The 24,630-nt window shown below is 44.5% G+C and overlaps 1 protein-coding gene across 7 annotated transcripts in view; it reads left to right on the forward strand.

Moving 5' to 3' along the window:
* Nucleotides 1–1,857: 1,857 nt before the first annotated feature.
* slc10a7 (solute carrier family 10 member 7) overlaps nt 1,858–24,630 on the forward strand; it is a 39,319-nt gene continuing 16,546 nt past the window's right edge. For 3 of the 7 annotated variants that reach the window (XM_072697836.1, XM_072697839.1, XM_072697838.1), the window contains exons 1-5: nt 1,858–2,082; nt 2,750–2,832; nt 3,329–3,465; nt 4,649–4,724; nt 14,189–14,227. In XM_072697836.1, coding sequence (XP_072553937.1) covers nt 1,983–2,082; nt 2,750–2,832; nt 3,329–3,465; nt 4,649–4,724; nt 14,189–14,227 — 435 coding nt within the window. In that variant the 5' untranslated portion in view covers nt 1,858–1,982. The other 4 variants (XR_011981842.1, XM_072697837.1, XM_072697840.1 and 1 more) reach the window with 4 other exon arrangements.

The raw sequence follows: 24,630 nt of genomic DNA on the forward strand, positions 1-24,630 counted from the left end.
TCTCCGTCATCATTAACTGTATTAAAATCGTGCCTTTGTGTAGCCGTTTTAATAATTCTAAAAATTATGCTACTAACGTCATCTATTTTGTTCAATCATACTTCCTTTGTGAAGTAAGCGGAAATCAACAGACAGCTAAACAAACAGTTGCCACAGAGAACGCGGTGAGAGAGACCAATGTGCACTCTTACGACTTACATTATCGAAGCAGAGGTATATGTGTATCCTAATTCATTTTTAATATAGACAACAATAATGTTCCCAAATATGTATTTCATTGATTATAGTTAGTAAAATTAACAAAATATAAATTAATGAATAGAACTAAGAATAAAGGAAATATGGGCCATTAATATTTCTTTATACAATAGTTAAGAAATAGGCTTACTGAGGAAAGAAGGTCTGGAATAAGGATTAACTGCCATATCAATTTCTTTCAAGGTCTTAGGCATGGAGATTCATGTGTACTAGTGTGTATGCGTGCATGTATGTGTGTGAGTTTGCGTATGTGTGTGTGTGCATGTGTTTGTTGGTGTGTGTGTGTATGCATATGTGTATGCATGTATGTGTGTGCGTTTGCGTATGTTTGTGTGTGTGCATGTGTGTATTTGTCTGTGCATGTGTGTTTGTGTATGCATGCGTGTTTGTGTACGCGTGTGTGTGTGCGTGCATGTATGTGTTTGTGTGTGTGCATGTGTGTGCATGTGTGTTTGTGTGTACGCATGTGTGTTTGTGTGTATGTGTGTGTATGCATGTGTGTTTGTGTACGCATGTGTGTGTGTATGCATGTGTGTGTGTAAGCATGTGTGTGTATGCATGTGTGTTTGTGTATGCATGTGTGTTTGTGTGTGTGCATGTGTGTGTGTATGCATGTGTGTGTGTATGCATGTGTGTTTGTGTATGCATGTGTGTGTGTACGCATGTGTGTTTGTGTATGCCTCCCTATTACATGTCCCTGTACACCCAGCGCTCCTCTCAGGGTCCTCTTGAAGAACATTCCAAGAACGGAGCACTGCTGCTGTGATGGGACAGCTCTTACATTTACTTTGCTTTATTCTCTAAAACAGAATGTTCCTGTTTGGTTTGGGTTTTTTTATTTTGTAAATAAGACCACTAAATATTGCCGATAGGATCACACTACTACCTTATAAGACACAAGTGCTCGGTGGAGATATCCAATTTCCAAATCTCTATCAAAATGTATCGGATTCACTCATACTAGAAATCAAACGAAACTACATTCTTAGTGCATAATATTCGATACATTTAACTACCTTCCTGTTTATTACTTAAATATCCAGATGACTTTATTAATTCCAGCCACGCCACCCTTAATCATATGCCTCATGGTTACTTGTCAATTCACAATAAACACGTGACGTAACCGGTACAATAATTATACTAACAGAAACTAGTTTAAACCTAATTTAAAAGCAATATATTGGAGAAATGTATTTATATAAAGCATTTTTATATTTCTCCGTCTCCACCATTATTTCTCCGTACAATCTTGTATATGAACACTGCATTGGTAATTCAAGATTTGTAGCATTTCACAGCGCCAACTAGGTGACGGCTGAATCAATAAGGAAGGGAAAAACTTCGTGACACGTCATTCACAGGGGGACCGTAAAACACCAAGTAAACAGTCCCATACATATGTCAAAATGGGCTTTATGTCATAATAAGTAAACAAATGAATTCTGATTATCCGATTAAAAAACATTCATGTGTAAAACGTCGTGAGTGTGTCAAGTGAGGGAATATGTTGGCCAAAATATTTGACCAAGATTAAAAAAAAAAAAAAAAAAAAAAAGTGCGCCCTTTTTACATATTTTACATCAACGATGGCGACCTCTTACGCCGACGGGACAGTGCCCAAACGACTAGGCTCGCGAGCACTCCGTGAGCTCAATGGACGTGTGGTACCAACGACTAGCCGTTAATAATAGTAATAATAGAAAGATATAGGTTGCGGGAATATGGCCCTGTTGGACAGGATACGAAAGGAATGGTTTATAATCGGTATCGTGCTCGTGATTTCGTTTGCCAAGCTGGAGCCCTCGGTTGGGGTGAGAGGAGGTGAGTTGGGCTCCTTTGCCCAGTTTATCCGAACAATTATAAAGCACGAAATATGTAGAATAAACAGGCATGCATGTCATTCACGGGGCGATTCGGCGTGATCTCAGCCAACTGCCCTGTACAGTGTGATGACAGTCCCTTATGACAGTTCCACAAGATGCCGATCAGTCACGATGTGGCTTTTTCGTGCTGTCCGCCGGTCTGTACCTCTGGGGCTCGTATCCCCGATCTCGTCCCCAATAAATGAGCACGTTACCGGTGACACGTTGCATCCGAGGTGCTCGCGCTCGCTTCCGCATGTTCCGCATGCTAGCCCCAGCAGCTCCAAATGCCCACTCACTTGCCTGCTTAACTTTACACCATACAAAGATCTGTGTGTGTGTGTGTGTGTGTGTGTGTGTGTGTGTAATCTAGGGCCGATTTCTTTGTAATTCAAAGTTCCAAATGTGCTCCATATTTTCCTTAATTTACTTCAGTCTTCTGGACGTTGAATTAGATACAACTGAATCTGTCTGGGAAATGATTACTTGTGCTGAGTCACAAGATACATTGTGTATTTAGTACATTTTGCTGCTATGACAGGTCTCACTCCGTGTAGTACTTCTTAGTCCAGTTTTATTCCACCACGTGGTTCATCACTAATCTCTTCACTCTTCTCCATGCACAGGTCCCTTGAAGCCCGAGATTACGGTCACATATTTTGCCGTGTCTGCCATATTCTTTAACAGTGGATTATCGTTAAAAACAGAGGTACACCATCATCTAATTACAGACGCTCTTTATCCAGCACTTAAATAATTTGGTTTTTCTAAGGGTGATAATGTGAGGGCTCATGTTCCAACTCATTTTTCAGCTGTTCCAGTCTTCAGGGTGGGAATGTCCCTGAATGTGTCATCATGCAAAACTGGTCTTAAATGAAATATCCTTAAAATTGCCTTGTTTCGGTAATCCAGAATGTCCTGTTTTGTGTGTGGTACTAGAAACTGGTCCATATGCCAGCACTAATAACAGTAAATACGTATGGCTGAGCTTGTCTGTATACGTAGCATGATGTGTTACATCTTTTGTTTTGCCTTCTGTGCTGTTTTTCTGTTTCAGCCAGTTACTCACAGATATGAGTATCAGGATGTTTGTAGACTAATGTTATGATTTAATGACGTGTGTAGGACTCTGATAGGCCCAGACATATGGGCCTATCGGTGGCCTTGTCTCTAGCAGCTGAAGACACTGGTGTTACGTCTCGCAGGAGCTGACAAGCGCTTTGATGCATGTGAAGCTCCACCTTTTCGTCCAGACCTTCACGCTGGCCTTCTTCCCTGTCGCAATATGGCTCTTCCTGAAGCTGCTGGCGTTAACAGCCATCAATGAATGGCTGCTGAAAGGGTAAGTGACCTTCTTCTGTTGTGAGGCTGTTGCACTGTAGGCAGAAACTTGAATATGGAAGGAGAGCTCCCGTGTGTGTTGGTGTGTAGGTCGATATGGAACAGGAGGCTGAACCTGCACTACAGGAGCAGGGAGATCGTTACAGTACCTGCTGAACTACCAGGCTGCCCTGTTGTGATCTTGCTGTGCACGTTCAGTGGGTTTTGCAGCCAGATGGGTTTAGTGTTGCACAGATGACTTTAGCCTGAGCGCTGATCAGTGGAAAGAGTTACAGTGCTTTTATAGGACTCGACGTCATGTGACATATTTCAGTCACACTAAAATTGTTTGAATGAACCGCGTATTGCCAAAAGTTTGAAAAGTGCCATTTAGTATTTTGTAATATGACTATTTCCCTTCATTTACAGATGTCAAAAACATTATATTATTTAATATTAACCGCTAGTAACTTCCCTTTTATTTAATAAGTTTAGACGGTGTCATGAGAGACATTAATGTCCATAGTGATTTCAGTGTCGACATTCCTCTTTCAAAGCGGCACAGAGATCCACAAATCATATTCAGTGGCTTTTGATGTGAAGGTTGAATTCAGTTTCCCGGTAAAGGTTCATAAAGATGTTCTTGTCAGTCCTCATATTTTTCACAGAAGGGAGCCTGCACCTATTCATGGGCTCCTCCCCTCATTCCATATTTTTTCCATGCCCCCTTCATATGTAATGGTAGACTCTGTGCTCTGCTTCCCCAGTTGTCCCCCCACCCCCCCGTTTCCCCCCTAACCTGGGCCTTCAGTCTGGCTGTCAGCTTTTCAGCTCCGGGCATGGGGGGGGGGGCGGGGTGACATAGTGTCCACAAAGGCCTGCTTTCATTTTAAAGGCATATCTCCTATTTCTGTTTCCACACAGCAGAAACAGGCACCAAGGGAAAGTTAAATGTGTCTTTATGGCAACTATATGGGTTCTTTTCAGCATGGTATTTATCATTTATGTGAGCCTGTGCAAATGAAATGATTTTTAAAAATTATATCTTTCTGCGAAATGATGATGTACATGTATATTATATGTAGATGAACGATGCGTGTGTCAGAACCTCCTGCCGTCGCCCTCATGCCATGTGCAGACCACACTGCCGCCCCCTGGCTGCCATGCTGACCTAACGTCACGGTCGCCCTGGTTCTGACCCGCAGGTTGCAGACGGTCGGCTGCATGCCTCCCCCGGTCTCCTCGGCTGTCATATTGACGAAAGCGGTTGGAGGGAATGAGGTAAGACTTGGTGAAGCAGCCCTTAATGTTGTGGGACGAGGCCTGAGTTTGCTCACCAGGTAGCTGGTAATGGCTAACTAGTAGGTGGCTTAAAAGACTGGCGGCCGACTTGTTGTTTTGTGTCATCTGTGACTTGTTTTGTGAAAATAAGCTACTTTGCTGTGTGTGCATTTAACACTGTTCAAGGTGATGGCTAAATTTGACTAGGTTTTTATTCATTGAGGCAATATTTTTATAACACTAATATTAACAATTTGTATTTCATGTTATATGTGCTAATTCTCTCCATCGTGTTTTGCCATACGCTTTCGTGTCGGGTGTTACACTCACTACACATATTTTACATAATCTGGTCCTGTTGCTTTCCTTTCCTTCTGGTGAAATTCCCTGGCTTTTATGGTGATGTGAATGAGGTGGTTTGCGGAGTGTGCAAACCCTCAGACTCATCGGGACGCTGCGGAGTATGTTGAGAAACTGCAGCAGACGAGCCGGGAATGTCGTTGTCTGATGAACATGGTGGTGATGTGAGAGGGCGCCAGGATGACTGTATCTCGAAGAGACTGTATCACGAAGCAGCCTCCTATCTCTGATCTTGAGGCAGTACCTGGTGCCGTTGCAGATCACCAGGCCCTGGGACCAGAAGCGAGTCAGTGATGAGCTAAAGTCATGGCCTCGATCTTGCCAAACACAGCTCTCTGCTACACAGTCCTTCATCATTGCTGTTTCGCGGTGGGTCACTGCTTTTGCAAGCAGAAATGGCAGTCAGTCAGCATTGGTCGGCGGATGGTGCTGAGGGCAGCTTGAGCCTTTGGGTATGACCAGCTAAACGCAGGCTGGTGTAAGGAATTTGAGCAGATAACAAATTGTGTGGTTTCTACACTATATAGTTTTATTCCACTGTGAGTATGAGGTTCTCTCCTGGGCTAAGATCATATCGACTTGAGTAGCACCTTATGCCAGACTACCTGAATGTGTCTGCTCCATCTGTCTTTCCAGGAGGGTCTTGTTGTTTGAAGGGGTGTCGTGGAGCCTAACGTACAGTTTGCTTTGCTTTACTCTCCTGTTTACCCTCAGGAATCAGGTCAGCTGTTTGCTGTCTGATTGGGGTATGGATAAACTTATGCACCCTACAGATAGATATGAAAGGACACATCATGTATTGTGTCACAGCGCCTCCAACAGGACATGGCCTGAACGACAACAGTGATGTTTAAATCATGTCTGTGGAATGAAATCACCTACATTCAAATTAATTTGCAAAAGAAAAAAAAGATTTAAAAAAAATATATAGCATATATATGGTGTGCCTTGCTATTACAGATGAAATGAAGATATCCTGCAATACTTAAAGCACTGTTTTAAGTTTTGGGTTTGTGATATAAACCAGTACTCCTCCTTTCCCCGCAAGCGGAGACGGCTCAGAAGACCCCTGTAGAGATTTGAGCATCACTTTGGCACCCTAATCCAGTCAAAATGTGCTGATAATAATCCTTGCCAGGATACTCTCTGCCTGGTGTCATAAGAGTGGCCTCCTGGGACCGGATCAGCCAATGGTAACAAAGTAGCCAGATGTCTGGTTCTGGCAAAGTCCCAGAAGCCAGACAGCGGCACGCAGCAGCCTTCGCCGTGGGCTGGAGATCAAAGGTACCTGAGAATTACTTATGGGCACAAAATATGTGTTGCTTATTCTGCGGTTCCCATTAATGACGATCGGGGAGGATTTGTATATCTAATTAAGTCTTTCTTTCGGCGTGAGTGTGCCGTAGGATATGAAACTGAAATAGTCATAATTGAACATTGTGAGGAACGCGGATTTAAGGTTTTCAGTGCTGCTCTGAGAAAACGCCACACCCCAAATCGTGTTTTTGAGTACCATCATTTAAACAAGGCAGCATCTTAACCCTGAAGCATTTGTGCATGTTAGACCGAGTCGTGGAAGCCCATTTGTGTTGAAGAACCAGAGTCCCTGTATCACTGAACTAGCAGTGCGCGTCTCTTTTCAGATCATTATATATACATAAGTCCTGGGCGTCTCTATCAGAAAATGGGCCATACCTGCTTGGAGTCCCAGGCTTCTGTCAGAAAATTGGCATTCCCTCCTAAAGCCTTGGACATCTCTCTGTTAAAAAACAGGAGGTACCTGCTCAGAGTCCCGGGCATCTCTCTGTTAAAAAATGGGAGGTACCCGCTCAGAGTCCCGGGCATCCCTCCGTTAAAAAACGGGAGGTACCTGCTCAAAGTCCCGGGCATCCCTCCGTTAAAAAATAGGAGGTACCTGCTTGGAGTCCTGGGCATCTCTCTGTTAAAAAACGGGAGGTACCTGCTTGGAGTCCCCAGCGTCTCACTATCAGAAAATGGGAGGAACCTGCTCAGATTCCTAGGTGTCTCTCTGTCAGAAAATGGGAGGAACCTGCTCAGATTCCTAGGCGTCTCTCTGTCAGAAAATGGGAGGTACCTGCTTGGAGTCCCGAGTGTCTTTCTGTTAGAAAATGGGAGGCACCTGCTTGGAGTCCCGGGCGTCTCTCTGTCAGAAAATGGGAAATACCTGCTTGGATTCCCGGGCGTCTCTCTGTCAGAAAATGGGAAATACCTGCTTGGAGTCCCGGGCGTCTCTCTGTCAGAAAATGGGAAATACCTGCTTGGATTCCCGGGCGTCTCTCTGTCAGAAAATGGGAAATACCTGCTTGGATTCCCGGGCGTCTCTCTGTCAGAAAATGGGAGGCACCTGCTCAGAGTCCCAGGTAGGACATGGTTATCAGATATAGAATGAGGATGTTATCCACCCAATAGTAGTGTGGGGTTTTGGCTGTGGTGCAGGATGGGGGGGGGCTTCTGGGAGGGCGCTGCCCTGAGGAAACATCATTCTCCGGTTCTATTTCCTTTTGGTGCGCCCTTTGATTAATGATTTATGAGGCTGGGGGTTTGTGTGCTTGAGGTTCGGGCTTCAGTCAGAGAGTCGGCGATCCCAAAAAAAACACAGGATTATAATTGCCGAAACTAGAGGTGGGTTGGCTGGCCCAAAGATGTACCTGAGGTGTCTAAAGGCTATGGCCAGCTGACTCCACGCTGGGTTACTGTTAGCTTTGCCTTTTTAGCCCCTACAAATGTACAATCTAATGTTTGGTTGAATAATGTTGCAGCTTTATGATTCAGTAAGGCACTTATAGTGTGGGTCTTTCTGTGTACAAATACAGAATTTAAACAGTCAGTTGAAAGTTTCTATTTTCTGGTTTGGCTTAGGGCAGACTTTTTTTATCTCAGGTGTTTATGAGTTTAAAATTCATTGTAGTAATATTTGGCCTATTTCTTCATCAGTATAATAAGACTTCTCTAAAGTCTAGGTCCTGTTATGTCTTTAGCTGTGTGATTAGAAGGACCTCAGAGGGTCACAGGTCGTTGTGATGCGAATGGAGCTTTACGTTGGCTACCTGGAGATGCACCCGGGCCTTCTGTATAATGCCGCTGCCGCTCCTGGCCCACGTTCGGTGGACAACTGTCCACGGCTCAGCCCCGGGTTCCACAATTGGTGGTAATTGAAATGTGGCCAGAAACGTCCTTGGAGAGAATACGGCTGACCCAGACGCTAAGCTGGCCTCACCGGCAATTAAAAAGCTCTGCCCGTGGAGTGCCAGTGGGAGTGTGGGTGCTGGAGGTGCCCCCGCTGCTGAGTGGGGGGCTTGGAGGTGTGCTCAAAGGGCTTTCTTGGGTCATCTGTGTGGGATGGTCTGTGTGTGCTGAGTGAAGTCTATGGAGTAGTCTTGAAAAAAATCTGACTGTCTTCACACGCTAATTGCCCACCTAACCACCCCTGGCAATTGTTTATTGCTTGTCAAGGTTCCTTTAAAATTTCCTCAGCTTTGTGGAAAAATACTTTGAAATATAGACTTCCAGTTTGACTGGGACACACGTGTTATTTTTCCTCCAACACAAAAATGTTATATTCTAGATTCTAATAATAGTAATATTAATTAAACTTTGTTCAAATTTCTTTTGGAATTCTGTACAAATTAGAAAATAAAAGCACCTGTATCTTTAAAGAAAAAAATTGACGAACAGATTTAAAAAAGAGAATATAATGTGTAGTTTTCAGCACGTTGTATGTTTTGCAGGCCAGGAATTACAAAGTTTGACAGGCAAACAATAAGACGGCTTCTACTAAGGCCCTCAGAGGCCCTTCCTAACATGCTGTCTGGCCCGAGGGCCTGTGGGAGAGCAGTCGGATTATTATGTTAATGCATGAGCCTGCTGCCCCCTCTGTCCCAGCTGTCCTCCCCGTCGTTAGGAGCTGCCTGGTGCAGACGAAGACTAATATGCTTTATGATTAGAGGGGCAGAATACCTGCATTAAAGAGTCCGGGGGTCAGGCTCATATACATACGAAAAAAAGGCATTACTGTACCCGGAGGCAGGTGGAAGGAGTGCATACACAGCCATTTAGCACTTCATTTGGAGGGGTTTATTAAGAAAAGGTGGCCCTCTTTTGGACCCAGCATTAATTACAAGCTCAGGGAGTTCTATAAAATGGAGCCCCCGCCTGATTTTTATTTAAAGCTGAATAATTGGAAATGAGTGACATAATTCCCTTTTTGAATTAAATAATTGTTGCTTGTTTATAGTTACTGCTTATCTTTTTGGAAGTGTTCCCCATCACAGTGACCTGCTCTCCATCCCATAATGTTATTGTTATAAAGTAGGTGCTGTTCCACTGAAAGCTGCTCAAAGTTGTCATTTGGAGGTAGATAGCTGGCTGGATTCACGCTCTCACTGGAAGATCTGTGAAAGGTTTGTAATGTTTGTGAACGACAAACTTTCTTCCCTCCTGATTCCAGCTCAGACTGCATTTTTACGGCTCGCAGCCTGAGGGAATCGCAGATGTGCCATGACATCCAGGCCTGGAGGTGAGCACCAAAAGTTCCCACTGTTCCACGCTTAAAGATGAGAGAGCCTGGTTGCTCATGCAGGAATTACAGATGGAGAATCCTGCATGGCCTGAGCAGGAGAGTTCTTTGGTAACGATCTGCATCCTGGTCACAGAGCCTGTAATTCAAACTAAGTCAGCAGGGAGCGAAAGTCTCAGAATCGACTCCCTTGGTTTCCTTTGACGCCTTGATACGCCTTTACACCGGCCTCCCTGGTCTGGCTGTGTGCCGTGTGGAGGAGAAGGTGTCGCTGGATTTTTTTTTCCCGTGGTTTAAGTTTCTAATATCCTTATATCACAAATGACACTAAGAGCTGTTTTAAGTTTAACTGATAATTTTTGAATTAGAGGCTTATTACACACAAGGTTTTCCTCATTTTGGAAATCATCAGACCTGATTAGATATGGTCGTTTTAATATTTTATACGAATAGTGGGAAGCTCAGCAGGTCAGGGCTCTGTGCCTGTAACTGGAAGCCTGTGGGACCGAATTCCGTGGCCAGTCAAGTATTTGTATCACTGTTGGGCCCTTAACCCCAGCTGCTTCATGTGTGCTGGCCTCTGGCTGTCCTCACTCGTTCTGTAAACCTGGTTCTGCTGTGCCGGCGACGAACACCTTCAGATCAAATACGCTTTGACATGATCTCCTGGAAAGAATGGTCATAAATAAAAATTAGCAGCATATTTAAAGTATGTAACAGAGCTTTTTGTCCTATCGTTTAACGTATCGATGGGGGTCTGTCATGCTGACCCAAAATGGTGGGGTCCTTTTTGCATGCTGGCACTGCATTATTAATCAGCAGAAATGAGAGCAGATATAAATAGGGTGGCTGGCGGTGGGGCCCCGGACCTCTGCGTACCCCCCGACAGATGTCATTATATGACAATGACTGAACTGGAAGTTACATCAGCAGCTTTTATCTGAGGTTGAATCTCACTGTTTTCTCCCTTTTGAGTGACTGTAAGGCTTGTGAGACAGGAGTCCTATAAGGAGTGGTGGAGGGGTGGAGGCGATCTGGTGGTGCCCTGCCTCCACCCTCCAAGGGTACTCACTGGCCCCCTTTTTTGTTAAACGTGCCCCCTACGCGGGACTGCTGACTGCTCTTTAGCTGAAGACTAATTCAGATACAAGGACTAGAATCTGTTTTGAAGTTTCAGTTGCATGGAGGCGTCTGACCAGGCTTATAAATCAACCAAAGCGTAATGTGTATTTAAACACTGTCAGCTTCTGTCTGCCTCTCAAATTACAGTGTTTGGTTTCCTTCCCTTATTTTTCTGCGGCCATTTTGAAAGTGTTTACTAGACTTATGCTCAGAGCCAACGGCTAGGATGAGTTTTTTTTTTTTAGTTTTCTGAGAGGGCGAGCTCCCTCCGGCGGGAATGAGACATGTCCCCATCACGTTCATAGTTCTGCTGTGGTGAGACCTGGTTAATGAAGCTGTAGAGAAACAAACCTACACACACATACTCATGATATCTGTGACATGGCATGTTCTGCATTATGGATGTTCAGTCTGGTAAGATGTAGTTGTTGTCATGGGTTTTGCACAGTGTGATTGAGGACGGTGGGTGAGGAGAATGTCAGGCCTGGATTCACCACTGAAATCCATGGATACTGCATCCACCTCCTTTGTATCCAGAGGGACCTGTTGGGATGTCTCCATGGGCACCATGTGGTCACACTTGAGTTAAGTGGTTCTAGGTTTCAGTGAAACTCCCTCAGACCAGACTGTAAAACCCACGTGACTAACCATGTGATTGACTCAGCCACCCTTAGTAAATCTCCAGCTCTCCTTTATGCATTTACATGTTAGATCATTTTTGTTGCTGTGCCATTCTGCTATTATTGTTGTGTTAATGGAGTCTGAAAGGGCAATAAACGGACCGCTGATTACACTGCTGCTGCAGCAGAGGCACCTTGTGGGTTCATCAGGGTGGACTTTTTGACTCGCATTCCTTTTATCTTGATTTGGGGTTTCTGTGACAGTGTGTATGTTCATAAGAATGTACCATATACTCCGCTAAAAAAAAAAAAACATAACATTGTTTGACTTATTTCCTTCTATCCCCGAGTAATTATTTTTCCATTATGAAGTGTACCGTCTCCTTGAATGACAGTCACATATTGGACCTGCCGCAAGCTTTGTGTCGCTCAGTAATGAAAGCTCTGTGAACCATCTAGACATTTTTATTTTGCACTCCATTAGCCGGGTAGCGGAAATGTGTCACAGACTGCTGTGAATAAGGTTCCTATCGTCATGAGAGTCATGCTCAGTTCAGACTCTCGACATACGATTGGAGCAGGTCTGTCCCTATCAGTGTCACTGTTTAATTAGTAAGAGAGGCCGATTAATCCATTAGGTTTTTTTCATTATCTGTGTTGTATCCTTTTATGTTCGTGCAGGTTAATCAGTACCTGTATTGTTCAGAGTGAATCACTGTCTAATCCATAATGGGAGGACTGACTGATTCGAGGATCATGGCCTTCGGTCTGTGATTTTAAAATCAAATTCTTAATGATGCTGGTGACTTCGACCTCCATCACAGTAGCATCTGTGATGTGTAAAAACATCCCACTACACCTCATGCCGCTATACTGAATCAACCATGTACAGAGTTTCAGATTTTTTGTTTTGCTCTTTCTCCTGAATGTATGATCATCATGTTGGTAGTTTGCAGTAAACATTCAGATTGTGTTCTTGATGAAGGTGGTGCGGTTCTGTGGGTCTGAGTTTGACCCAGAGCAGCCCTTCCTTTGTACATGTGCAGCTGCAACCAACATGATGTGAAATTTAAGAACCTCTTTCCAGCTGGACCCTTTATTATTATAATGTTTAAAATGCCAAAAGAGTTATGTTGGATTGAGTCTGCTTGGCTGAAATCAAGCCTGTTTTGTGACTTTCTTAAAAATCATGTTTATTCCCAAAGTTCACATTCCCTCTGTCTGAAATGTCAGGTCTTTGGGAGCAGATGAACGCCCCATCTTTGGAAGTCCCTTTCCAACCTTCCCATGAATCCTCACCTCTCTCCACCAGAGTTGAGGAGAGACCAGTTAAAATATTTGGGTTTTTCCAGTTGCCAAGATGATGATGATCAGTGAACTTACGACGCTCAGACTGCCATATGTTTGTGTGGCTCTGGGTACACAGGAGGTCCTCAGCTGGCTCTCATGCTGAGTCCTGTTCCCATCCAGCTGCCATTATTCATTTGTAACGCTTGGAAACTAATAATCTAATGAAATTATCAACGTCGTTGAATTAGTAATGAATGGGAATGCAAGAGCTCATCTCTCTGGAGTCTGACTTCTGATCTCAGATGCAGTTGCTCCACAGCCTCGTTTGGGGTAGGAGCCGTGGTATCGCTCTGTGTCTGGCACCGGGCAGCCATTGGACCGAGTTCAGTCTGTTACTACCTGGTGGCAGGAGGGTTATCTGCACTGCCTCCCATAGCTGGATGTGCCTGTGTGTGTGTGGGGTATTGGGAATTAACTGACCTGACCCCCTCCCTACATTCGACAGCATGTCTCTTTGTTGTTGGTTCGGGTGTTCTGGGCTCTGCTCCAGCCCACGAGCTGAGGAGTGTCTGGGGTAAAGGTGGTGTAAACTAGCTAACTAATAAGGTCATCCTGAGGCCTGTTTTGGTAAGAGAATGTGTGCTCCTCCTGTGTAATCCACTGACTCTGTGTCAGGCTGTTTTTGTTCTAAGAATTCATGTCACACACAAATGCCCTGGGAATATGTATACTTTTAACACAAGACAACAGAAGTAATAATTAATAAAAATATCATTGTTCATGCAACCCTTACCACGATAAGCATTTTGAAAATTTATGGATGGGTGGATGGATGGATGTCTGTGCATAATCAGAGTAAATTAGAGTATTTTAATCAACCAGCCCGTACATCAAAGCAGACTGACATTAATGGCCAGGTAGCAGATTCCATGCAGGTATATTCCTCTGTGGGGTTATCTGAAAATTTCTGTAATAAAAATACATTCACTTGGGATTGCCTTGCTTTTCCTGCTTAGTTTGTAATAGTTTAAAACTCCAACGCATAAAGGTGTTCCTTGCTGGTGTCTCGGCGTACAGCCTCCGTGTTGTTAGATGAGACACAGGTGTGTACGGCGTAACGCCTCGGAACAAGAGGGGCTGTAAAATCAAGTCTTTTCTGTTTGATTTTATAACTTATGTAACATTTTAAAAAAAACATGTATATAGTTCATAAAAATGAAGTTTTATCGGTTTGCATTACATTATTCGTAGGTAACTATTTCGTGATTGTTCCTCTATGCATTCTTAATGATGCCGCTAAAGTTACCAGACCCCTAGGGTTCCGCGGTCTATGTATCGGGGTACCCCTGTACCTTCACACTCCATTGTTCAGTGTGTAGCCTAAGTGTGTGTTTTTATGTTCATATTGCCGGCTGTTACCTTGCTTCAGTGGCGGCTAGGCGCGAGATTCCCGCCGCGATGGAGGCGCTAGTCGTGGCGCGAGCCGCCGCCGTTTCCCGCTCGCGCTGTCTCACTGCCTTCTCTTTCCCTTACAGGCTGCTGCCATATTTAACTCCGCCTTCGGCAGCTTTTTGGTAAGTTTACCTTCCTTCGTTTCACGTTCCTTTCATAACGTATCAACAAACACACGTCGCTTCATTTTGAATTTGTTTAATATATATGTATATATGGATGTGACGATATATCAGCAAAGCGCAGTGTAAGTCTCGTCATGGATATCATGCCTTTAATTTCTGCTTATATTCGTAAAATAATAATAAACTGTCTGCCTCAGCCGTATACGCATTTGTTATTGGAATATAGAATTTAACCTCTTGTATTTACAGAAAATGGAAATGAACCATAACCATTATATCTAAGCGTGTGATAGTCTCCTACGCGCGTTGGACACCCGGATCGCGAATAAACACGTTAGTGCCTGGGGTCCGTGGCCGACGACCCGCTCGATGTATCGATTCACTTTATGAGACCCATCAGAGAGCCCGGGGTTTTAACAACATGCTAGGGGTGATGGATGGAGCAGGGGGTGCAGCTGCGGTGGTAATTAAAGGGCACGCGGGGTCGGCGTTTCGGGCGGGGAAGGGGGAATATGACGTTTAATTAGTCTCAAATCTCGCGTACATAAAAACCACGCGCGTGTATGCTCTCGCGATCTGAAAACCCATCCTCTCTGCGTCCTCGCGTCTGCACAGCAGGTTGAGTTTTGAGACTTTGGAGGTGCAAACAGTGGCTGATTTCTCTGCTTCGTTGATTGGTCACTTAGAATCTTATGATTGACTGGTTTGCTATGGAAGAAGAAGAAGATGATCACTGAGCAGACGATGAGAACAACCAGTTTCATGTTCTGTCATGACGTCGGAGCACAGAAGTCTTACACTAAGTTATCATCCTTCAGAGATCTTATTTTAATATTGCACATTCGAGGTGGTAATCGAAATCAGACGTGTGTGTGTGTACTTCAAGCAGTACTTGAAATTCAGTGCAGGATTGCTGGAATTTTCCACTTCATATTAATGTATATAAAAGTCACTGCAGAATGGACCACTGTACAGTAAATCAACAAATGAACAACAAGGTATCTTTCTTCCTACAACATCACTAAACCAGTTTAAATCCTGGGAGCAGCGATCCCCTGATACTAGTTACATGTCAGTCTAGTGTTAGAACCACCGGGTTAGTATTGCACTTTCAGTGCACATTGACAAGGTAATGTTGTCAAGTGCGCATCATTAATATGTATCATTTTTTGTTTGGAGTACAGAGCATATGTACAGAATGTGCAAATGGAACATTCATTGGATTAAGTATGTTGTAACATGCAGAGTATTTATAGATAGGTGATTGTTTTCCTGAATTTTTTTTATCTCCCCTTGTATGGTTCTCTGTTGCAGGCCTGATGACTTCTATTACTCTAATAATTGAAATCAAGGTCTTTATTGCATATGCAATGACAACTCAATGAAATTCTTATGACAACTCAATGAAATTCTTATGACAACTCAATGAAATTGTTTACTTGTGAATGCTGCAGACATACTTAGAGACAGTAACTAGAAGTATAAAAATTCAAACTGTACACGCATGTAACAGTACCCACATATATATTATCTTACAGATATTACATTATTAAAGTACAGTGGTACCTCAGAACTCGGATTTAATCCGTTCAGAACTCCGGATCGAATCCTAAAGAGTTCGAGTTCTGATTGAATTTTCCCCATAAGAAATAATGGAAAACCAATTAATTGGTTCCCAGCCCCAAAAAAATACACCTAAATATGTTTTTTTAAGCATTTAAACACAAAATGAACCGGATAAAACAAGAAGAGCAATACTAAACATATCTAAGCACATTTATCAAAACAGTAATTTGTAAAGTAAGAAAATAAATCTAAACAATGTGTCCTGCCCCGACCGTCCGCTCCTTCCGTGTGCCACGCCCCCTCATTAACCTCGTGTGGAATCCCCATGTGATCAGCTGTTTCTGGTTGTTGTCATTAGTCCTCTGTATTTCGTCCGCGTTTCAGTTTGTTTCCCCTGTCCGGTCATTGTATTATCCGTCTGCGTTTTGCCTGCCTTACCTGTAATTAAACCCGTATTCCCCGATACCCTGACGTCTGCGCCTTTGTCTCCGTTCCGTCCCACAACAATATTATTATAATTAAACATATTAATGGTTTATTATTAATATTAAAATAATGAATAAGAAATCTTTATTTTTAAATGTATTTTATTATATAATAATAATAATTACTGTTACTGTCTATCATTGTCTAAATGTATTTTTACTGTCTAAATACATGTATTCAGCTAGTGTAAACATGCACGATGCTATCACAGCTAATGCGAGGCTGAGACTGAAGCTTTACCCTTTGTTTCCGCTGAGAGACGTGCCGTGTGACTCAAGTTATCTTAGGTCGGCATTCACGGTTTGACTTCTGAGATTCAGATCGAGCTCTAAGTAATTTTTTTTTTAACTGGTTGGTTCGACTTTTAAGAAATTCGAGTTCTAATGAGTTCGAGAACTGAGGTACCACTGTATATCATTATTATATTGTGTATGTGCATTTAGGCAGCGATGGAGAATGACAAGGTGGCTTGTTTAGGGGAGAATAATTCCCTTTTATTTAGTCCTGAATAGGGATAACACAGGCACCTATTGAGCGCCGAACCAAATAAAACATACAACAACAGCGGAAACAGCGGTGGTCAGATGCCGAACTGTAAGGTACATACGCAGTGAGAGATTTATACAAGCTAAGGACACACGAGGATTGGACAGAGTTCACATAAGACACAATCAAACGCACGCCACAATTGGCAAGTATTAACCATACCTACAACAACAATACAACGCCAGGATGTGCTAATTCCACTGCCGCTATACTACCCCCTTCCCCAGTGATCACAGCAACCATCACCTTCAGCCCCCACCTCAGCTCTGAACCAAGTCCCAAAGTCCGATGGCAGCTGCCAGTGTGTCTCCGATGAAGGGAGGGCCGTCAGCTCGCAAGTGGGTGCTGGTGGGTGTTGGCATGTCAGATCCCCCTGACTGCTGACACTTCGTTTTACACGGCTTAGGTTGATCTGGTAGCCCTTACAGGGGGTCCTCCTGGCCAGGGAACACCACTCCCAACGACTCCCACAGTTAGTCCCCCTTCTCTGGGGGCAGCCAGCAGAGCAGCTGGAGATGGCGTTGCGGCCTCCTCCAGACCCCAGTCCTTCTTTTTACCCCTCTTAGTGGGGCCCTGATGTTAGGCGGCAGGCTGGCCCTGTCATGGGGCCTCCTGCTCGCAGGGTCAGGCAGGCCTGCACAGTTGCTCCTGCACCACGACATGGGTAGCCTCTCACAGGCATGCCAAGCAGCCCTCATCCCACCGCTGGTAGTGGTCTTTCGTGAGCTGGGCCTCCAGAGTGAGTTTTACCTCTGCACAGCCCCACACCATGGCCTCTGCAGTGCTTCTGGGCCAGCTGGGTTTCCAAGCCCCAATCTGCATCCTCCCGGCCAAACAGCGCTGCTTCACAGCCCCAGAATGCCACCTCTGCTAGCTTGTTCAGATACTCTTGGCGGTCGCGCTCCTGCTCCTGGCTAGCTTGCCACATAGTCAGCTTCTGCCGCTCCAGCTCCGCAGACTGCCACAGCCACTCCTAAACCTAATGCTCCTGCTCCCACTGCTTGTCTAGCTCATATCGCTCTTGAGCTAACCAGGCCTCCCAGCTGAGGCATGCCTCCTCACTCACACGCAAAGCAGCCTCTGCTTGCTGTCTCTACTGGTCATGCCCACAGCTGGGGTCGCATCGCGGCTCCTCACAGCTGGTGAGTGGGGAGCACTTGATGGCTGGTGAGCAGCCAGAGTCTGCTGAAGAGCCAGCCTTCCTCACTAAATGACGTTGCCGTCTCCGATGCGAGTCTAGCGGGCTGGCAGGAACGGCTTCAGGGCACGCTGTGTATCTTGGATGGAGCGGAGGGTGCCTTCCTGGCTCTGGTATCCCCTGTTCATCTGCTGGCAGCTCTGGTGCTGGCTTTTGGGCAGTGGTATGCCCGGTGCCCTTCTCTCCTGCAGCACCAGCAGATGAGCCGAGCACTGCTGCTTCTCTGGCGCCGCTGCTCCCTTGCCACCTCGACATCCGCCAGGCTGGAGCAGGCTTGCTGGATGATGTCTTAAAGCGCCCGCTCCAGCAGCACCTGGGGGATCGCTTCTGGGATCCCACTTCTGACACCATTGAGATGGCTGGCACACTGACACATCGCGGCGATGATAGAGAATGACGAGGTGGCTCGTTTAGGAGTGAACAACTCCCTTTTATTAAGTCCTGAAAATGAATAACACAGGCACTCAACGAGCACCGAACCAGAAACACAAGGTGGTCTGACGCCGTTACTATAAAGTACACACAGGGTGGGAAATTTATATAAGCTGAGGACATGCGAGGATCGGACAGGGTTCACATAATACATTGGCAAACACACACCACAGTCGGGAAAGCAAGTATTAACCATATCTACAACAATAATAATACAAGGGCTATTTACAATGACATACACAGGGCTATATACATGCGCTCGTAAGGCATGCTGGGATGTGCGAATCCCACCGGCACTGCAATATGTTGTAAATGAATAGCTTGGAAAATGGTAGTCCCTTTGAGTTAGAAAATTTATATTGTGATCATCAGCAGTATCTCCAAATGTTTTTGTTTTGAAAGGCTATTTATTGTTTGAAGTGGGGAAAATTGGGCCCTGTACTCCCCTTATTCATGTTGGTGTGTTTATCAGGTATCAACAAATCATTAAGTATTACATTCTGAATCATATATGTATGATTCTGATTACCACCTCGAACGTGCAATATTAAAATAGGATCTCTGAAAGAGTTAACTTAGTGTAAGACTTTCTTGCTCCGACATAATGACTGAGCGTGAAACTGGCTGTTCTTTCATTGACTGGTCAGTGATCATCTTCATCTTCTTCCAAAGCAAACAGCCAATCACAGGATTCAAAGTAACCAATTAACAAAGTGAAGAAATCAGCCACTATTCCTCCCTCCAAAGTTTCAATACTCAACCTGTCGAGCGAGCGAGTTGTGCAGAAGCAAGCGTGTAGAGTGGGTCCAGAGAGCGTGAGTGCGTAAAGAGGGTAGGTTTTCTGCTCGCAAACACATATGCACGTGTGGTCTGAGGTTTTGAGACTAATTTAACGCCGAGTGAGCGAGCGAGTGAGTGTTGTGCAATCTGTGGCTCTGTCCCATCTGGCAATCAGAGGGATCAATATAAGAGAGAAGTACTGTACTGTACTCTGAACTGTCAAATTAAGGTTTTAAGCATGGCAGTAGAGTAATTAAGCCACACATGCATAGTGTGGGTGAGTTTGAGTGGTTGTACCCCCCGGCCCCGATTAAGCAAACGGTAAGGTGGTATGGTGGATGATACGATAAGCTGTTACAGTATGTGTCTTTAGCATGTCACATTCCTGTCTGATTTTCCTTAAGCTGCTTCAACCAAACTGTTTTGTGAATCATTCATGCAAAAAACCTCAACGTCAATTATAAGCTTGTACAATAAAAATTTCTTTGCTTATTTTTTTGAATTTGAGTGAAATATTGTTTAAAATGTAAATAAAACGCGATACATTCTCCTCTTGTTGATGTAAATTATCTACGTTTTTGGTAAGATCAAATATTCATGTTGGGCCTCTTAATGTCCCTTGACTAATTAATAATCAGAAATGTTAAGGTCTAATTGTTGAAGAAATCGTTGTGTGTATGTAGCTGTAGTGTTAATAACTAATGATAGATGAATATAATTTACATCCATTTCAGACGTTAAGACCATCTGATCCTTGTGCCACAGAGAATTGCTCAAAGTTAGTGAGCTCGTTTTATTACCTCCTCCCCTCATTTAGGATTCCTGTTTAACAATAATTGAAAAACAGAATAAAATATTAGATTTTAGTGGCATTTGAAGAACTGCCTTACAGACCTAAATACCTATCTTTCACCATGTGATCAGTGATGGTGACTAATATTTACATAACAGGGTTTACCTTCAGCTGTAATTACTGAACAAGAAGAGCATATGAGCACAAGGAACTAACTGAACAATAATAAAGTTGTACCCCCCCCAGTGCTGGGTCTGCCTCAACGTTAACGCGATTAATGCTTGTGTAGAATTGTAGGCCTCAAATAAAGCTGGCAGTCAGCATCTTACTTTGCAGACATTTGGTTGGGACACTGCAGTAAATTCTGAAACTGCTTAAAACCACGGCACTCGTGTGGTGTTGGATTGGTGAGGTTGTGCTCCAGACAGCTATTCCATAACTTGAAATGAAGTATATCAGTCTGACAGTCTAGTCTAGAAATATTTCTTTATTTTCTTTGTATTTTGGTTTTCCTAAGCTGTCTTGTATTTATTTGGGAAATACAGATTGTGTGAGTAAATTGAGTGTGAAGCTGATTTGTGATTAGTGTGAGTTGGGATCCCTGAGTCTCTTCCAGCATAAGTATGCTGAAATCCAACCCCTTTCACTGATTTCCTGGACTGGAAGTTTTGGGCCTGACACTAAGAGGTCTGCACTGACCCCAATTTGCTCCACCTCTGTGGAATACATTGTGTTTTCCTCACTCCTGTCATCATGTTGTTGACTTTTAGGGCCCCCCCAGAGCCCTTTATGGGTTAGAGACATTCTCTGGAGGCACCACACTTTGTTGCTCCTTTGATGTACTTCTGGCTTTCTTGGAAACTATTGTACCACAAATCAGACCTTTGGCAAAACGTATCCCCTTAGTGTTATCCATTCTGTCTCGGCTTCCTGCCCCATTGGAAGGTGTTTTGCCTGTGCTGTGCTCAACAGGACCGGAACTGTCCATGTGAAGTATTATGTAAATCAAGGGAAAGTGAGATGTTGAAGTAGGCCTCAGGATGTATGAACATGGACCCATCCCCCTAAACTGGTGTTAGCCTCATGCGTAAGTATTGTTTTAAACACGATTCTTGTTCTAACTGCTGGGCTGTGTCAGGTTGCCTGCTTGGCAGATGCTTTTTGAGGAGCCCATGGGAAAGTATGTCTGCTGGAGTTCCTGACAGACAGAGAGACTCATCCGCTTCCCAGTAACATACGATGCCAAGCTGCCGATGTTCGGAGCTCCCTCTGTGTGGCTGGAAGAAAGGGCTTTCGACACATACAACCCATTGATGTGAGCTGTCTCGACCGGCTAAAAGAAATTAAAATGTCTGATTATGTGTTCTGGAAACATCGGGAAACCTTCCTGACACGATGGGTCCACCATTTAAGTCGTCTTTATTTTTAATGGGGTCACTTGCAGTTTGGATTAAAATGACTGAGATTCTGAAGGTTTTACCGAGAAGTTCATTTTAAGATCTGTAGACCTTCTGTTGCATTCCCTATGCGTTTTGAGAGTCATTTTGACTCAAGAAATATTTGCTGTATTTAAAATCAATCGGCAAGAAATGGAGGAAGAAAACTATGATTTTTTTTTGGACTCTCGGGTTTGTGGAGGATAACGGTGTTTCGAAATGGTGTGTAAGCGTGTGTAGATGAAAGAGTGTTTTCCTGGAGCGTCGTGCCGTGCATCTGACTGGGGCAGCTATCAGAAATGCAGATGAACAGGGGAGACTAAAGACGGGACAAATTTGAAGTGAAGGTGCTGAGGGGCGTGCCATCTTAGCGGGGGTGTCCCGGGGAATATGAATTATTCATTGTATGTGCCTGCATCTGCACATCGCTTTCCACATGGTGGGAGAAATGCACCCGTTGTTGTCTTCGTCAAGCGGTGACCCTTGTGAAACATGGTCCCCTCCTGCACGTGCTGTGTTCATGACAGGACCAGGGAATCCAGGGGCCTGACCACATCCTCGCTTTTTTCGTTTTGGCGGGGGAGGGAAGCGGGTCTCCGTACACTTGGGGTATTTTCAAAGAGATGAGCACAGTGTCTTTGGGGGAGACCTTTTGACTTTAATCTCGCTCTCCTTTGAAAATTAGAGCTGAGGACCGGGTCGCTTCATTAAAAAGCGCTCTGCCCCGCCTGTGTAGCTCCGCCAGAGTGTCGGGCCTCGGAGCGCTGCCGGGCCGGCCCCGAAAATCCCCCACACACACACTCGTGGGCTGCTGGCACCATATGAGAAGCGGCTTTTGGGAACACAAACATGCGCGCTCAAATATGTCCGACTCCTGCATGCCCCAGAAGCACTACCTGCTCCATTAGGATATCAGCAGTCTTAGATTCACACTAAAGATGAACAATTTGAGTCCTGTAATTATTTTTGTTGAGACCTTGTTTCTGTCGTTCCACCTTTTGAGTCCACTGTCCTGAATGCACAGAAAGCTTTACTCGTACATGCAGTCTCCATGATTTAAAGATTGTAATCATATAACTCTTACTTAGTACTGGTTCATTACGTCTCAGCCCGGTGTGAGACTAGTTACTGTGTTTATGCAAAAACCATCAAGGCAGGAGCATGGCCTTTGATCATGTGACCTCTAAAGGAATCCCAGTTGAGGCCACACGCTATGGGGCCATGGCAGACAGGCTGCCAACAGGAGGGCAGGAGCAGACCAGACTGCCAGGTGACCCCAGAGTGGTGATGGGGTCCTCCGCTGACTAACAAGCTGAGCAGCGCCTTTCCACATATTTCTGATCTTGTGGGGGGTCAGCTCCACAAACCTCCTAAGCCTTGGAGATTACCTTAAAGGACAGCTACAGAAGGTTTTTATTTTGATTACGATTTTATAGTACCTGATCTATGAACATATGATGCAGATCATTAGTTAAAAAAAACAGTATGTAGCTTAATGGTTTATGGATAGGACTCATTGAATGAGTTAATATGCATTAATTACTGCCCTGGTTTTCTGACCTACAGCAGTGTCACTGCCTTCTGGGTGTCAGTGTCTCAGCTGTAGATTTTATCACAGTCTGTACATTTCGTCTGCACACCTGGCCCTCGGTTGGTGCACCTTAAAATCACTTCAGAAACACGATTGCCATTATTACTGTGTCTTATGGGGCAGACTACTACCCACGCAGACCAGCATAGGTTTACTCTGAAATGCAGCTAAACATAGAGGTCTTCTGTGGGCCGTGAGTAGTGGGTCTGGCTGGGGGCTCTCCATAGCTGCTCACTTCCACCCAGTCACCCCAGTATAGACCTTTGTTGTCTTACTGCCACCTCAGTAGTCCAAGGAGGCGGTTTGTATTTCAGTATTCCCTTCTTCATCATGTGGGCATAATGTCATGTGGCAACGGCTTACAGACTCTGTTTGGAATGAAGCCCAGCAAAATGTGTTCATTTACTCTGTACTGAACACACTCTGAGTATCACAGCATACAGCAGAAAGGCAAAATATGCATTTTGATTAGAGGTCTTTATGGTGGATGTCAGTCCCCTCTAAAGTGTGTGTGTGTGTGTGTGCGTGTGTGCGTGCTTGGAAAATGAGGGGCAGCCTCATTTACTGCAGGTTTGTTCTGTGTTCATCTGAATGCCGGGTGGTGGGGGCGGGTTCACTGACCCCCTACTGTTTATACCAGTTCAGATGAGTGCCCCTGCTGTCATCTGTGTTCAGTGTTATAGTATCAGTGTGCAGGGTCAGTGACATCAGCAGGCCTGCCTCTGTTTTTTATCACGTGTGGTTACCAGTAACTGAACCATTGCACCTGAACTCCACGGACTTTTTTTAAGAATTGTAACCAGTATTACACACATGACAAGCACTCACAAAGTAACATCAGTTATTTGTCTTGTTTTTTCAGATTGTGTAAGTCGCAATTTTAAGGCTCATTTAAAGACAGGCCTTCTTTGGAGTCTGCATTCCCTGTGGGTAAAACCTGGTAAATCTTGGTACTAATTATCCTGTCACATGAACAGACTCTGCCGCGTAGAGAACAGGCTCCTAAACGCTGAAAATGGGAAACCAAGCTGTGGAGGGAAGCGGCTCATGGGGCATATCCTGCTGCCGTTAGATGGCCGTTTTGGCTGTCAGCGGAAGCCGTGCTCGCCTGCCAAGTCCCCGCTTGCTGACGGCTCCCCCTGCAGCTCGCCCGGAGCTCTGCTTTCACTTGAAGTGTTGATTTCTCCCTGTTCATCCTCGTTTGTGTGGCACCATCTTCCTCTGGCAGACCCGTTTTCCAGAGTGTGTTCTGGGCCTCCTCTGATAACTGGTGTCTTCATGACCTTGTGATAGAGGTGATTTGGCCATTTGTCTTCATCCAGGTGTCTCACTGGGATGTTGTCATTGCTGATGTCATTTCCTATGTGGGTGTGCTGTGTTTTTACTTACATTATAGACAGTTGTTGTCCTGTTTGCTGTTTTAAGAAGATGTTTTAGTAAGGGTTTCTTTGGAATGGAAGTACACTTCACTAATTTATAAGGTTTTATCTGTATTGTTGGTATTTCAGCTGTTTTCTGTGAGATAATGATAAATGAACAATGATGAATGTTTTTTCAGGCCTGTGTTTGGCC

Source organism: Paramormyrops kingsleyae, chromosome 12, assembly GCF_048594095.1.
Source record: "Paramormyrops kingsleyae isolate MSU_618 chromosome 12, PKINGS_0.4, whole genome shotgun sequence".
In the NCBI taxonomy this organism is placed as follows: Eukaryota; Metazoa; Chordata; class Actinopteri; order Osteoglossiformes; family Mormyridae; genus Paramormyrops; species Paramormyrops kingsleyae.